This window comes from Oncorhynchus kisutch, linkage group LG21 (assembly GCF_002021735.2).
Source record: "Oncorhynchus kisutch isolate 150728-3 linkage group LG21, Okis_V2, whole genome shotgun sequence".
Taxonomy (NCBI): Eukaryota; Metazoa; Chordata; class Actinopteri; order Salmoniformes; family Salmonidae; genus Oncorhynchus; species Oncorhynchus kisutch.
In genome coordinates, this window is record NC_034194.2 from 4,440,729 (window position 1) to 4,457,533 (window position 16,805).

At 41.0% G+C, this 16,805-nt stretch overlaps 1 protein-coding gene across 1 annotated transcript; it reads left to right on the forward strand.

The window, feature by feature from the left end:
• Positions 1-10,629: 10,629 nt before the first annotated feature.
• Positions 10,630-16,579, forward strand: LOC109866751 (gastrula zinc finger protein XlCGF17.1-like). The gene is made up of 2 exons (XM_020455588.2): positions 10,630-10,797; positions 15,203-16,579. Exons 1-2 carry the CDS (start codon positions 10,686-10,688, stop codon positions 16,135-16,137), a joined length of 1,047 nt encoding a protein of 348 aa, XP_020311177.1. The 5' UTR covers positions 10,630-10,685; the 3' UTR covers positions 16,138-16,579.
• Positions 16,580-16,805: the final 226 nt, after the last annotated feature.

Here is a 16,805-nt window from a genome sequence, read left to right on the forward strand (position 1 = left end):
AGCCAAGTCACAGAAAAACACAGCCATTTTTCCCGCCAACGAGAGGAGTCACAAAAAGCAGAAATAGAGATAAAATGAATCACTAACCTTTGGTGATCTTAGTGTACAAACCCTCAGTTTCAGGCTGATGGCAAAGCTAGCCAAAGAGCATTTTTCTAGTTGAAGTGTTTAAGTATAAAGCAGTTGATTTGCGACAATAACACAAACATATTAAGCAGATGATTCAAGTGAGCCTTACAATTATAATCCAAAAGTCATGTGAAATGCACTCATAAGCAACCTGTAAATGGAGGCTATTTTTACTGTCAGCCTATGAGAACTCCCCTGAGTTTTCCCACAAGGTGGTGAATTAGTAGATAGCGACACAGAACTTAATGTGAGTTTCCTTCAGTAGCACTCCTGATCTTGCGCTGATAGTGAGCTGTAATATTCAGAATACATTGTGAAAAACAAAAATCTTCGCTCACAATTTTTGCTCCAGGCAGATATACTACATCCATAACTAGCGGTTTCCTCATTAGCAGGGAGGAGTTTCTGCAATCAAATTGTGTGTGCATTGCCCTCGTGCTGCAATTTTAGCAAACACAGAAAGTGGCCTATATTGGAGACCAAAATTGTCTGGCACACTGCTTAGGATTTCAACAACTTAAATAACTTATTTCTAGTTACCACTAATGTGAAAACAAGACAAATTATGATTGTTTCTAACTTGACTGTCATAATTGTCAAATAATTTAACAGATGTCAATTGTTGTACAACTTAATGGGTATGCCAGGAGAGAGACGGGACTATCGTGGATCCTCTGTGGATCCTCAGCAACATCATGATGCTGACGAGGCAGAGAAAAGTCTCTTCAGATCAGATCTCCTCAAGAAATACCATCAGAGACGCACAGGGAAGAAATTTCATTGCTGCTCTGACTGTGGGATACGTTGCAAATATTAATCAGAACTTAAAATACACCAGAGAATACACACAGGAGATACATCTTATAGCTGTGATCAATGTGGGAAGTGTTTTATTCGGCTACAAACCCTGAAATCACACCAGAGAACACACACAGGAGAGAAATCATGTAGCTGTAATCAATGTGGGAAGTTTTATTTATCTAAACAACCTGATAGTACATCAGCGGACACACACAGGAGAAAAATCTTATAGTTGTGATCAATGTGGGAAGAGTTTTATTCGGCTACAAACCCTGAAATCACACCAGAGAATATACACAGGAGAGAAATCTTACAGCTGTAACCACTGTGGGAAGAGTTGTACTCACCTAACCAACATGATAGTACAAGCTCTGAATTGAAAGATTACTATTTATGAGATTTAATAATGAATGACTAACAAAAAAAGAGTTGTGTTACACTTACCACGTTGGTGACCCACTTGAATCAAAACACTTCAAAACGTTTTCTACAAATTGTCCTCTAACCAGTGATGTACACATTATTCCCAGATTCGGTGTGGTTTTTGAGCTGTTAATTTTAACATGACGTGCAACCTCATCTCCCTCTTGCACAATTGATTTCAACATGATATAGATGACTGGTGACAAATAAGTGTTGCGTTCCTTTGTTTAGCGACCCCTACATTTAAATGCATCACTCCAAAATGTAGCTTACTGTCTTCTGCAGGTTGTCTTCTAACCAGTGAGGTAAAAGATATCTCCCATTTCCATGTGTTTTTTTTAGTTGTGTTAGTTTCAACAGCATGTAGAACTGATTTCCCCCCTAATCGATATCAGTGATTTATTGCTACTTGTCAAAATAACAGCATCTCTGGTGCTTGTGCAGTTTAAAAGGTGCTTATTAAAAAAAAAATGCAAGGTATATGGTTATTGTGGCAGATATGTGTAAATAGTACATTTTATGTTTAAGTTTTCAATATATCACAAACTGTTTCTGCATACTGGTTATTGATTTGGACACGTTAAAACTGTGTTTTGACATTGGGGCTATCCCACCTAGCAAAATGTAATTGAAAAAAATGTTGTTTCCTCTTGTGGTAAGGATAACTTGGTTGCTGAATGTCTCAGGGGTGGGCAGTCAAAAAGATTTGTGTTTTGCGTTTAGCCAGTGCGTTGCCATGGATCACAATTTATCCAATTTATCAATTTTTTCCCGTATTGGAGATGAGTTTTGTTTGAGTTCTAATTCTTAGGAAGACGAGTTTCCTAGCAGCTAGTGAGTTTTATATTGTAGAAGGTGAAGCATTGTAGTTGATTATAATGTGGAGTGGAAGTTGTTTTCTGTTGGTGGAAAGCAAACTCATCCAACAAAAATATAGGATATATTTGTTGTCTTAAGGTGTGAGGGTGGACTTTAGCATGAAGGAAACAGGGATACCTAGTCAGTTGTTCAACTGAATGTGTCTTCCGTGCACTGATTGGTGTCACCTCGTTAGTCAGTATGTGTTACACCTGTGCTGGTCCAGTGCTCCAGTTGTTTTGATAGATGTGGAGAGTCAACACCTTCAGTTGCTCCACCTTTTTGGTTTGCTTCCTGTCTTTAAGTTTGGTGTGGGTTTTTCTTTTGTTTGCCTCTTCTTGGGCAGATTTAGTGGGTCTGATGGTGGGTGTCTTTTAGGTTCCAGTTGTTGTTACGAGTCAATTTTCAGTGGACACCCCCAGTGTCTTTCAGAGCCCCTCCTAAAAAACAAGACTATATTTTGGATTGGATTTTGCATCCAATTAATATTTTAATCAATGGCATTTCCTTAGGGTGCTCATTAGTCTTTGTTAGTCTTCTGTTTGTTGTGTACTAAATATTTATGTTTATTTTCATAGTTTTTTCATGTGAAGCCATTGTGTTGCATTCATGTCTGAAATGTGCTGTACAAATAAAGCTTGATTTGATTTCAACAAATGAACACAATGACCGACCAATCAACAGACTCTTGGTCCCTCTTAGTATGGAAATCCCTTCGTACATCAGCTGATATCTAAGTGCTGTACAGAAACCCAGCCTAAAACCCCAAACAGCAAGAAATGCAGGTGTAGAAGCACGGTGGGAGGGAAAAAGTCCTTAGAAAGGCCAAAACCTAGGAAGAAACCTAGAGAGGAACCAGGCTATGTGGGGTGTCCAGTCCTCTTCTGGCTGTGCCGGGTGGAGATTATAACAGAACATGGCCAAGATGTTCAAATGTTCATAAATGACCAGCATGGTCCAATAATAATAAGGCAGATCAGTTGAAACTGGAGCAGCAGCAAAGCCAGGTGGACTGGGGACAGCAAGGAGTCATGTCAGGTAGTCCTGAGGAATGGTCCTAGGGCTCAGGTCCTCCGAGAGAGAAAGAGAGAATTAGAGAGAGCACACTTAAATTCACACAGGACACCGAATAGGACAGGAGAAGTACTCCAGATATAACAAACTGACCCTAGCCCCCCGACACATAAACTACTGCAGCATAAATACTGGAGGCTGAGACAGGAGGGGTCAGTAGACACTGTGGCCCCATCCGAGGACACCCCCGGACAGGGCCAAACAGGAAGGATATAACCCCACCCACTTTGCCAAAGCACAGCCCCCACACCACTAGAGGGATATCTTCAACCACCACCTACCATCCTGAGACAAGGCCGAGTATAGCCCACAAAGATCTCCGCCACGGCACAACCCAAGGGGGGGGGGGGGGCAACCCAGACAGGAAGATCACATCAGTGACTCAACCCACTCAAGTGACGCACCCCTCCCAGGGACAGTATGAAAGAGCCCCAGTAAGCCAGTGACTCAGCCCCTGTAATAGGGTTAGAGGCAGAGAATCCCAGTGGAAAGAGGGGAACCGACCAGGCAGAGACAGCAAGGGCAGTTCGTTGCTCCAGAGCCTTTCCGTTCACCCTCCCACTCCTGAGCCAGACTACACTCAATCATATGACCCACTGAAGAGATGAGTCTTCAGTAAAGACTTAAAGGTTGAGACTGAGTTTGCGTCTCTTACATGGGTAGGCAGACCATTCCATAAAAATGGAGCTCAATAGGAGAAAGCCCTGCCTCCAGTGTTTGCTTAGAAATTCTAGGGACAATTAGGAGGCCTGCGTCTTGTGACCGTAGCGTACGTGTAGGTATGTACGGCAGGACCAAATCAGAGAGATAGTTAGGAGCAAGCCCATGTAATGCTTTGTAGGTTAGCAGTAAAACCTTGAAATCAGCCCTTGCCTTGACAGGAAGCCAGTGTAGAGAGGCTAGCACTGGAGTAATATGATCAAATTTTTTGGTTCTAGTCAGGATTCTAGCAGCCGTATTTAGCACTAACTGAAGTTTATTTAGTGCTTTATCCGGGTAGCCGGAAAGTAGAGCATTGCAGTAGTCTAACCTAGAAGTGACAAAAGCATGGATAAATTTTTCTGCATCATTTTTGGACAGAAAGTTTCTGATTTTTGCAATGTTACGTAGATGGAAAAAAGCTGTCCTTGAAATGGTCTTGTAATGTTCTTCAAAAGAGAGATCAGGGTCCAGAGTAACACAGAGGTCCTTCACAGTATCAATCCCATGTAAAAGCGTTCAACTACTGAAAATGGAAACAAACAAATGGCTCAAACAGTATCAATCCCACGTTTCAAGCCTGCTGAAGGAGTGGTAAACACCACCCCCGGCTCTACCAGGGGCTTGAGGTGGTCTCCCACAGCTCTGATTATGTCATGTTCTGTGGCCTTGCCGTTCCATTTCTTGACTGCCCCTCCAACACAGAAACACATTTAGTCATATTATATAAAACACAAAGTAATGGATATGGAGCATCTACAGCCTCAGTTACACCTGGCACCTAAATATCAAATCAAATGTATTTGTCACATACACATGGTTAGCAGATGTTAATGCGAGTGTAGCGAAATGCTTGTGCTTCTAGTTCCGACAATGCAGTAATAACCAACGAGTAATCTAACCTAACAATTCCAAAACTACTACCTTATACACACACAAGTGTAAAGGGATAAAGAATATGTACATAAAGATATGAATGAGTGATGGTACAGAACGGCATAGGCAAGATGCAGTAGATGGTATCGAGTACAGTATATACATACGAGATGAGTAATGTAGGGTACGTAAACAAAGTGGCATAGTTTAGTGGCTAGTGATACATGTATTACATAAAGATGCAGTAGATGATATAGAGCACAGTATATACAGTATTGTTTAAAGTGACTAGTGATATATTTTACATCAATTCCCATCATTAAAGTGGCTGGAGTTGAGTCAGCGTGTTGGCAGCAGCCACTCAATGTTAGTGGTGGCTGTTTAACACTGATGGCCTTGAGATAGAAGCTGTTTTTCAGTCTCTCGGTCCCTGCTTTGATGCACCTGTACTGACCCCGCCTTCTGGATGATAGCGGGGTGAACAGGCAGTGGCTCGGGTGGTTGTTGTCCTTGATGATCTTTATGGCCTTCCTGTGACATCGGGTGGTGTAGGTGTCCTGGAGGGCAGGTAGTTTGCCCCCGGTGATGCGTTGTGCAGACCTCACTACCCTCTGGAGAGCGTTACGGTTGTGGGCGGAGCAGTACCAGGCGGTGATACAGCCCGACAGGATGCTCTCGTTTGTGCATCTGTAGAAGTTTGTGAGTGCTTTTGGTGACAAGCCAAATTTCTTCAGACTCCTGAGGTTGAAGAGGCGCTGCTGCGCCTTCTTCACGATGCTGTCTGTGTGGGTGGACCAATTCAGTTTGTCTGTGATGTGTATGCCGAGGAACTTAAAACTTACTACCCTCTCCACTACTGCCCCATCGATGTGGATAGGGGGGGTGCTCCCTCTGCTGTTTCCTGAAGTCCACAATCATCTCCTTTGTTTTGTTGAGGTTATTTTCCTGATACCACACTCCGAGGGCCCTCACCTCCGTCCCTGTAGGCCGTCTCGTCATTGTTGGTAATCAAGCCTACCACTGTAGTGTCGTCCGCAAACTTGATGATTGAGTTGGAGGCGTGCATGGCCACGCAGTCGTGGGTGAACAGGGAGTACAGGAGAGGGCTCAGAACGCACCCTTGTGGGGCCCCAGTGTTGAGGATCAGCGGGCTGGAGATGTTACCTACCCTCACCATCTGGGGGCGACCCGTCAGGAAGTCCAGTACCCAGTTGCACAGGGCGGGGTCGAGACCCAGGGTCTCGAGCTTGATGACAAGTTTGGAGGGTACTATGGTGTTAAATTCTGAGTTGTAGTCGATGAACAGCATTCTCACATAGGTATTCCTCTTGTCCAGATGGGTTAGGGCAGTGTGCAGTGTGGTTGAGATTGCATCGTCTGTGGTAAGCAAATTGGAGTGGGTCTAGGGTGTCAGGTAGGGTGGAGGTGATATGGTCCTTGACTAGTCTCTCAAAGCACTTCGTGATGACGGAAGTGAGTGCTACGGGGCGTTAGTCGTTTAGCTCAGTTACCTTAGATTTCTTGGGAACAGGAACAATGGTGGCCCTCTTGTAGCATGTAGGAACAGCAGACTGGGATAAGAAAAATGTGACTTCTGTCATCTGATCACTACAAGCTGCATTAGGTTAATATCTGCCAGGATGGGCATTGCGTTCGGAATTTGAGTCTGGCCACCGAATATGCATAAGCAATGTAAAGAGATGTGGGGAAAATTACATTTGACACAAATTACCTTCATAATATCAAAGAACAAATGTGTGTGCCTGAAGAGAAATTAACTTTCATACAGCCAAGAGGGGTGAGAAATTACACCAATATCGGTGGACAATTTGCACTAATGTAAATAAACAAAGCTGATGGAACATATTCCCTTTTGCTTAGGTGATGAACTGCTAAGGGAACATAAATATTTACCATCTAAACCATGTGTGACCTCTCACCTCTCTGGCTGTAGAAGTGTTCTTCCTAACCAGTCCCTCAACAGCTCTCTGAGCTCCACCCTCACTGGGTCTTCAGAGGAGAGGAAGGCTGAGGAGGGATGGAAGGATGAATGGATCAGTCAGTCAATAATGTGTAGAGCTGCTGTTTACGCTGTCTGACAAAATCACTATTTTAGTAGTTCATTAAAGTAAATTAAGCTTTATGACTGCTGAATACCAACTATCAATCACTTAGATCATGTATTTTCAGGTAGAGATACATCCTTGGGACGTTCAACGGCCCATTGAAGTTGACATTTAAAATGGTTAAGGTAGGGGTCAGGGTAGGGATGTCCCAAGGATCCCAGATTGCATTGACCATTGGGCACTTTTACATAGCAGGTGTAAAAGAAACAGACAAGACAAGTAGACGGGTTGTTTGAGAAGAAAGTCTTTGTCAGCCCTAACAATCCATTCTTGCACCCAAACCTCCCCTCCCTCCAGACCAACACATTCAATGCTTCATTCAGTACTCCCCAAACCTCCCACCCTCCAGACCAACACGTTCAATGCTTCCTTCAGTACTCCCCAAACCACCCTCCAGACCAACACGTTCAATGCTTCCTTCAGTACTACCCAAACCACCCTCCAGACCAACATGTTCAATGCTTCCTTCAGTACTACCCAATCCTCCCCTCCCTCCAGACCAACACGTTCAATGCTTCCTTCAGTACTCCCCAAACCACCCTCCAGACCAACACGTTCAATGCTTCCTTCAGTACTACCCAAACCACCCTCCAGACCAACATGTTCAATGCTTCCTTCAGTACTACCCAATCCTCCCCTCCCTCCAGACCAACACGTTCAATGCTTCCTTCAGTACTCCCCACTTGGTAAACAGTTTGACCACATCATTAAAAACACTGGTGCATCTTGATCACTGATCCACAACTGGAGAAGACGTTTAAAGAACCCCAGAGGGTAGTCTTCAGACACGCCCCCAACATCAGTCAAATGGTGGTGAGGTCTGATCTTCCACCAGTCCCACCTAGTACCTTCCTAGACAATGTGCCGGATGATAATTATAGATGTGGCCCATGTACCCAGTGTAACTTTACCAACTAATGTACAGAGTTAAATCATTATATTACAGGCCAGACCATTGAGATTAAGGGCATCATTACATGTTCCACAAAAAATGTGATCCACCTGATCAAGTGTATTTGTGGTCTATGCTGTTTAGGAAAAACTAAACGAGCTCTGAAAACAAGGATAACAGAACACAGGAGTAATATCAGGACCCTTGACCAGAGAAACAAGGATAGCAGAACACAGGAGTAATATCAGGACCCTTGACCAGAGAAACAAGGATAGCAGAACACAGGAGTAATATTAGGACCCTTGACCAGAGAAACAAGGATAGCAGATCAAAGCAGTAATATCAGGACCCTTGACCAGAGAAAGCCTGTGGCTGCGCATTTCATGGAGGCTTGTCACAACATCAGCTCCCTGAGATACATTGGTATCGAACATGTTAAGACTCCAAGGAGGGGGGTGGGGGAAGAGATACTGATAATCTATAATTGAGAAGATAATTTGATATCAGACCATTTGTGGACCATGTCTCCTAGAGGTCTGAACCAACAGTTTGATATCAGACCATTTCTAACATGAATATGTCAAATTGATGTGTCTTTCCTTGCAGGTCTCCACTTGGTCATTTTATACATATACAGTATATTATTGTCTGGAACTACTACATGTGCCCATCTCATTGATATCACATTACTAGATTGTTTTAGCCCCCACCATGAGTCATGTGCATAATGGTCATGTGAGGTGAAATGTGTATATTTTGGGATGTGAGCACTCAGTCTGTTTCACCTGACGGAGATCCATTTTGGATTGAAAAGTTGTCAATTAAAGCAGTGAATAACAGTTATTGTTATTTAACAAAGCTTTTGCATAACAATCATGCAGTAGAACAACAATAATCATCACCCTCTTGACCAATCTTCCCTCCCCTTCACATTTGGTTTGATACAGTCCCTGCCTTGTGCCAGGTGGCATTAGGTTTGATACAGACCCTGAATTTTAACTTTCAAAAGGCACACCTGTTAATTGAAATGCATTCCAGGTTCCACCTTATGATGCTGGTTGAGAGAATGCCAAGAGTTTGTAAAGCTGTCATCAAGGCAAAGGGTGGCTGCTTTTAAGACTCAAAAATATAAAATATATTTGGATTTGTTTAACCCTTTTTTGGTTAATACATGAATCCATGTGTTATTTCATAGTTTTGATTTCTTCATAATATTCTACAATGTATAAAATAGTAAAAATAAAGAAAAACCCTTGAATGAGTAGGTGTGTCCAAACTGTACTGTACATCAATGTGATATTTCAGGTTGTTTTTTTAAAACATTTGCAATCACTGATATAGTTAATGTTTTTATGGTGTTGTCATTTGTATGTTTAGTATTGTTTATAAAATATCAAAGAATATAAGATTTGTTTTATTCCCAATGCAAAGTAACACCTCACGGTTCTATTTTTGGAGTCATTACATAAAACCAATCAGAATTCAGAAGAATGACAAAGTCAGGTGTGAAGTAATATGGAGGACCAGCCTATTCCCTATGATGTAAACTACAATAGAAATAACTTAAAATGTAGAACTTCAAATTAAACCAATCGTTTGCACTCATGACATGAGTGATTAAAGTAAACCGACGTTTTGGAAATACATAACGCCATCTAACCAAATATCAAAGAATGTTAGCAATATGCAGTTATCTTAGCCAGCCAGCTAACATGAGCTATTTAGACAACTAGCTATGGTCAGCGAGCTGGAGCCCAACTACCGGAGACCAGTTAGAACCCAACTAACAAAACCCAACTAAAACATGACTGCAGAACAAAAGAGCAGAGACATACAGAATGACACGCTAGCAGTAAGCCAAGGTTATAAAACAAGCAGGTATGATTCTACCTTTCATTTTGAGCCCATGGCAAGAAGGCACCAGAGCCTACCGTGCTAACGAGTTCCCACCGGATAACACAACCACACAATTCATGAAAAGCATGAGGTGTGGCTACGTTTGCAAGCTTGAGCTTGATACTAAGCCAGCATGCAAACTCCGCAGCACAGAGTAGATCATCCATATGACGTTGAGAAAAAGTGCATTGTGGGTAGTTTAGAACATATTCAGAAATAAATTAAGAAATATGTAATAATTCAAAAACATAACTGCTTGTACTTATAGGTAACCAGATCGTGACTACAACTAAGTTACAAGTTACAACTAAGTCCTAAACCACACTGTGTTGTTACACTGGTGATAGTGTTACAATGCTGATAGTGTGACGTATAATCTGTTGGACGGAACTCTTCTTTCAACAGCAGCAACAGTTAGTCAGCCACCCCGGTAGCTTGCTAGACAAAATAGCAGAACCAATACATCTATTTAGACGCTTTAGTGTATATTAGCCACTGTGTTTTAAACCCACTTCCTTCGTCTAGTTAGTTATCCGATTAAATTTCATATTTACGTTGTTGTTGTTATTAGTCAGTTAGCGGGCTGGTTAAGTTAGCATTAGCCTCGCTAGCTAACATTCCCGACCATGAGCTCACTAAGGTTCTCCCCTCCTGCTGAAAAAGAGGAGGTCTGCTGGACGGAAAAAGAGGGACTGTGGCTGAACGTTGTTGTGAAAGAGGAGGCAGAGGAGGATGTCACAATACAAAAACAAGTGGAGGGTGAAGCTGTTACAGTGAAAGAAGAAGAGAAAGACGTTTCAGTTAAAGAAGAGGAAGACGCGTTCAGAGTGAAAGAGGAAGAGGATGTTACAGTAAAAGAAGAGGAGGAAGAGGATGATGCATGTTTTCGAGTGAAAGAGGAGGAGGGGGAGATGACTGTCACATTGAAAAAAGAGGAGGAAACTGGATATCTGGGCTCGGTTTCCCAAAGGCATGTTAAGGCATCCAATGGTTCTAAAGTTGAACGGGCCCTGATTAATACTAGTAAGTACTGTCTTAAAAACAGAGGCACAAACTCTGCAGTTGTTGAGCTGATGTGTGGTGTTAAAGGGGAAATATGCAATAGCTACATCCATATTTAGACTTTAATGTGTTTATTTATAGCCATTGATTCTTGAAGAATATAACACGCCTCATGAGCTTAGTTCAACTGCCCTACCACACCAGAACCGAAAATAAGCGTTTTTTTTATTACTCTAATAAGCGTTTTTTACTCCAATGTTCAGAAACAATGTAAATCAACACTGTAAAGCTTCAAAACATGGTTAAAACTATAATGTTGATATCATAGATGGTCAGTCCTTGCATCCGTATGTCTGTTTATGAATTTGAGACTAGTTACATTTCTCCAGTCCCATCCATCATCTTATTACCAAAACAGTGGTGGAATTACAGCTCTGTTATTGTTTCAACTGCAGATTGGTTGTGGCCTTTTTTAAAGGGACAACCTAGGATGTTAACAGCAACAAAATGGCTGCCCAGGGACATGGTTTGGTAAACAGCTGAAGGATTGGGGCAGGAGAAATGTAACCACTCTCAAATTCATTGAGAAAGCTGTTGTGGCAACGTTAACCCAGAACCTAGCGACCTCGTCAAGAAGTTCAGACATCTTGGCGTAACAGTTATAAGGTGTTGGCTTGACAGTCGCTGGACCCAGGTTTCAGTCCAGCTCAGGGCTACCCCCTGAATACACTACACCATGAATACAAGGACTGGCCATCCATGAGGTCAAAATGATCGTTTTAACAAGATTTCAAGGCTATACAGTGCTTGTTTACAAACAGTGGTGTTATAAGAGCTTATGTTTGATGCATTTATAAGTTATATTCTTCAAGAATCAATGATTATATAGTAAATGGGTGTTTCTATAACTGCCAGGGTAGATTTCCTGTGTGGGTCAAATTGTTAGAGCTGTTGATAAGTCATTAACTGTGTTAGAATACTCATACTAACTGTACTATTTGTTATGTTAATTGAGTATATAGTAGGCTTATTGGTCATAGTATGATGTAGTTAGTATGCCAAAAGTTCCCGGATGTGTCTGGAAGTAGCTAGCAAGCTAAGGTCAGAACGGTCAAATCAACCCAACTCCTCGGCCGGAGCGTCCAGTGGCTCCGAGAGCGAAACGGGCTGAATTTACAAACAGACAATCTGACAACGCTCTGAATTTATGAAGCACTCTGGCATTCAAGATTGAATTTAACACACCCGAAGTCATAAAATGTCTAACTAGTAATGTGTTATGCTAACTAGCTAGCAAGAGGTTGCATAGCAACAGCATAAACTTCAGGTAGACAGGAGAAGAGCGCTCAACTGAAAGGATACGGTTAATTTACAAAATACTACAATTAACTAATAGTATGTAGTGTATATTCATTAAGTATGTAGTTACAGTATACTACAATTAACTAATAGTATGTAGTATATACTCCATTAAGTATGTAGTTACAGTATGTTAGCATGGGTATTCAATCACAGCTATTTGCCTTTTTTCAATGCCATTACATTAAAGGCGTAAAATACCTACATTCAATAACATTTATGAATTGTTTGAAACCTTTGTTTTCAACCCTTCTCAATGTTGGTGCCTTGCCGGATTTGTATATATTTTTTTATATAACACTACTTGACTTTCCTTGTATTTATGGCAGTGTAGTTCCCTTAAGGGTCAGTCAACTTTGGTACAACATACTATGGGGAGTCGTGACTTCGGTTGAAGGATCTAAAATCACACCTGAAAAGGCCAATGAAATCCACGCCTGGCTGGAAGCCCCGCCTTCCACAGGTGATGAGTGTCAGGCTCAGATTCATTCCTTCAATTATTCCGCTCTTCACCTCGGCGTGAACAGGAACAATTCATACTACTAAAACAAACAATTGGAACATGAGACGGTCTTAAGTTGCTCCAACTAAACTGACCCTTAGTGGTAGAGCGTGATCACCCCCTGGACTTTGTGTGGTTCTCATAGTTTCCTAATCAAAAACAATGTCCTGGCTATAGCAATGAGTAAGATGGCTAAAAATGAGACCTAGACATTGAAAGTTAAGACTAAGGTAAAGTTGGATTTATAGTCACACATTCAGACGTTCAAAAGACATTGGCCAAAAGCCATTTAAAATGGTATAAATCAATAACTAATTCAGTGATTGTCACAGAAACATCAAACTGGGTATCATTAATTCTATAAATGTCTAGCATACTTTTACAACTTTTGTTTTGAATAAAAATTTATAAAAATTCAGTTTTGATGTTATAGAAATACATAAAATCAATAAAGTGCCATTTAAAAGCGGTATAAATCAATAACTAATTCACCATTTGTCACACAAAATTCATAATTAAAAGTTAATTTGTGGAATTTTTTTCCTTAATGCGTTTGAGCCAATCAGTTGTGACAAGGTAGGGTTTTCTCACTTTCCAGTAGGCTTATATTGAAGATATGGCAAATAGGAGTGGCAATGTCGTCCGCTATTATCCTCAGTAATTTTCCATCCAAGTTGTCAGACCGCGGTGGCCTGAAAAAGAAAAGGAGAACCTCACACTCTAGGAGCTCAGATGCAACAATTTAATAACCTAATAACCAACGTTTTCACAGACAAGCTGTCTTCATCAGGGTATAATGACCAACACTGCAGGTAACTGGTTTATATTGTGTCAAAGGACACACACAGGTGTCTGTAATCATGTCCGAATGTCGCCTGATATCATTGGTTAATTTGCAGATATAAGTAGAACGTGTAAAAACATAAATGGATAGCATATGGTCATAGATACAATTTGGCTACATAGACCTACAAACATTTACAATGAATAGCAATATTACAATAATGGCTATGTTGAGACCGACGGGAGCAAGGCTCTTTAAATTAAAGATCCAGGCAACCTCTCGTTTTAACAATAAATTGTCGAGGTCACCTCCTCTCCTAGCGACTGGGGACCTGGTCAAGAAGTTTAGACATCTTGGCGTAACAGTTATAAGGTGTAGGCTTGACAGTCGCTGGACCCAGGATTGAGTCGGTGTCGGCTTTTTTGGTCCTCCAATAATCGGTATCGGCGTTGAAAAATCATAATCGGTCGACCTCTACTTTGAATAGCAGGTAGTAAGAACTCTTGGTTTTTGTGAGACTGTCCTTGAAAGAGAGAATTTCTTGATTTTTGTACCCCCTCACCTCTGTCAAATTGTTTTTTGCAAATTCTTTTGATTCAAGAGTGAGACTCTCCTTTAGAGTCTATGTTGTTCTTAGGTGAAGTTATGGCTCCTACAGTAGGTCTGTGTTACTGTTAGGATCTTCCAGTAGTTATCGATGTTACTATAATGTGAAAACAAGACAAAATATGACTTGTTGCTCACATGACTGTTTTAAGACAATTGTCAAATAATTGAACAGACGTCAATTGTTGTACAACTTCATGGGTATGCTTTGGGCATCACCTTTTACCTCAAATAAACAGTGGATTTCTGCTGTTGTGGGACTTTAACTTCTTGGCGCACCCATCCCGTTAGCGGGATCATTTTCGTCAACATCCGCTGAATTGCAAAATTCAAAGTAAATTACTAAAAATATTTAATTTGAATGAAATCACAAGTGCAATATAGCAAAACACAGCTTAGCTTGTTGTTAATCCACCTGGCGTGTCAGATTTCAAAAAAGCACTCACGAGACTCCCAGTTACACAATAAATGTTCCTTTTGTTCAATAAAGATAATTTTTATATCCAAAAACCTCCATTTGGTTAGCGCGTTTTGTTCAGAAATCCACAGGCTTGTGCTGGTCATGACGGGCAGACAAAAATTCCAAATAGTATCTGTAAAGTTCGTAGAAACATGTCAAACGTTTTTTATAATCAATCCTCAGGTTGTTTTTACAATAAATCATTGATAATATTTCAACCGGACCGTAGCCTTTTCAATAGGAGAGAGAGAAAATGTCTGCTCCAAGCTGTTGCGCATGCAAAACTCTGCTGGCACCCAGCCATCCACTGACGCGATGTGATCGTTCTCGCTCACTTTTCAGGATAAAAGACTGAAACTATGTCTAAAGACTGTTCACACCATGTGGAAGCCATAGGGAAAGGAATCTGGTTGATATCCCTTTAAATAGAGGGGAGGCATGCAATGGAACAGGGAGATTCGTTTCTTTAAGGATTTTGGATTTTCCTCTGGTTTTCGCCTGCAATATCAGTTCTGTTATACTCACAGACAATATTTTGACAGTTTTGGAAACTTCAGAGTGTTTTCTATCATAATCTGACAATTATATGCATATCCTAGATTCTGGGCCTGAGAAATAGGCAGTTTCATTTGGGTACGTTTTTCATCCAAACATCAAAATACTGCCCCCTACACTCAACAGGTTAACCATTTGTCTGACTTTGTCGTTCACACAGGAGAGAGACGGGACTATTGTGGATCCTCTGGGGAGTCGACAGGAGAGAGATGTGAGTATCCTGGGTCCTCTGGGGTGTCTCAACAACAACAACATGATGCTGAAGAGGCAGAGAAGAGTCTCTTCAGATCAGAACACCTCAAGAAACAGCAGCAGAGACCCACATTGACAAATCCTTACTGCTGCTCTGACTGTGAGAAGAATTGCAAATCTTCATCAGAACTTAAAATACACCAGAGAATCCACACAGGAGAAAAGCCGTACCACTGCTCTCATTGTGGAATGAGTTTCTCTAGATCATATTCATTGAAAACACACCTGCTAATTCACACAGGAGAGAAATCTCATAGCTGTACTCAATGTGGAAAGAGTTTTACTACATCTTCCAATCTGACTAAACACCAGAAAACACACACAACAGAGAAACCTTATAGCTGCGATCAATGTGGGAAGAGTTATGTTACATCTAGCTATCTGACTTTACACCAGAGAACACACACAGGAGAGAAATCTTACAGCTGTGATAAATGTGATAAGAGTTATGTTACATCTAGCTCTCTGACAGTACACCAGAGAACACACACAGGAGAGAAACCATTTAGCTGTAATCAATGTGGGAAGAGTTTTACTACATCTAGCTCTCTGAAGGTACACAAGAGAACACACACAGGAGAGAAACCCTGTAGCTGTACCCAATGTGGAAAGAGTTTTACTCGGTCAAGCTCACTGCAAATGCACCAGAGAATACACACAGGTGAGAAACCATATAGCTGTAATCAATGTGGGAAGAGTTTTACTCAGCCAAATGGACTGATATTACACCAGCGCACACACACAGGAGAGAAACCGTATAGTTGTACTCAATGTGGGAAGAGTTTTATACAGGCAAGCTGCCTGAAAGTACACCTGAGAACGCACACAGGAGAGAAATCTTAACACTGCTCTGACTTCGACAAGAGTTTTGTTAGCTTAAGTGATTTAAAATCTCACTAGAGAACACATACACAGGAGAGAACCCTTATAGCTGTGATCAATGTGATAAATGATACTTTGATAAAAGATCTCTGATCAGACATCAGAAAATACATACATGAAAGAGTTGTTTTAATAATGTCACAATGTAGAACCTAAACGTTTGTCCTCTGTTCTATTGATTTCAGCGTGATATGGATATTAGCCTCACGGAAAAATCCAGGCTCTGAATTGAAAGAGTACTATTTATGTGATTTAACAAAAAGTGACTAACACAAAAATAGTTGTTACACTTACCACGTTGGTGACCCACTTGAATCAAAATGCAACACTTCAAAATGTACAGTTGAAGTCGGAAGTTTACATACACCTTAGCCAAATACATTTAAACTCAGTTTTTCACAATTCCTGACAATTAATCCTAATTAAAATTCCCTGTCTTAGGTCAGTTAGGATCACCACTTTATTTTCAGAATGTGAAATGTCAGAAAAATAGTAGAGAGTGATTTATTTCAGCTTTTAATTCTTTCATCACATTCCCAGTGGGTCAAAAGTTTACATACACTCAATTAGTATTTGGTAGCATTGCCCTTAAATGTTTTAACTTGGGTCAAATGTTTTGGGTAGTCTTT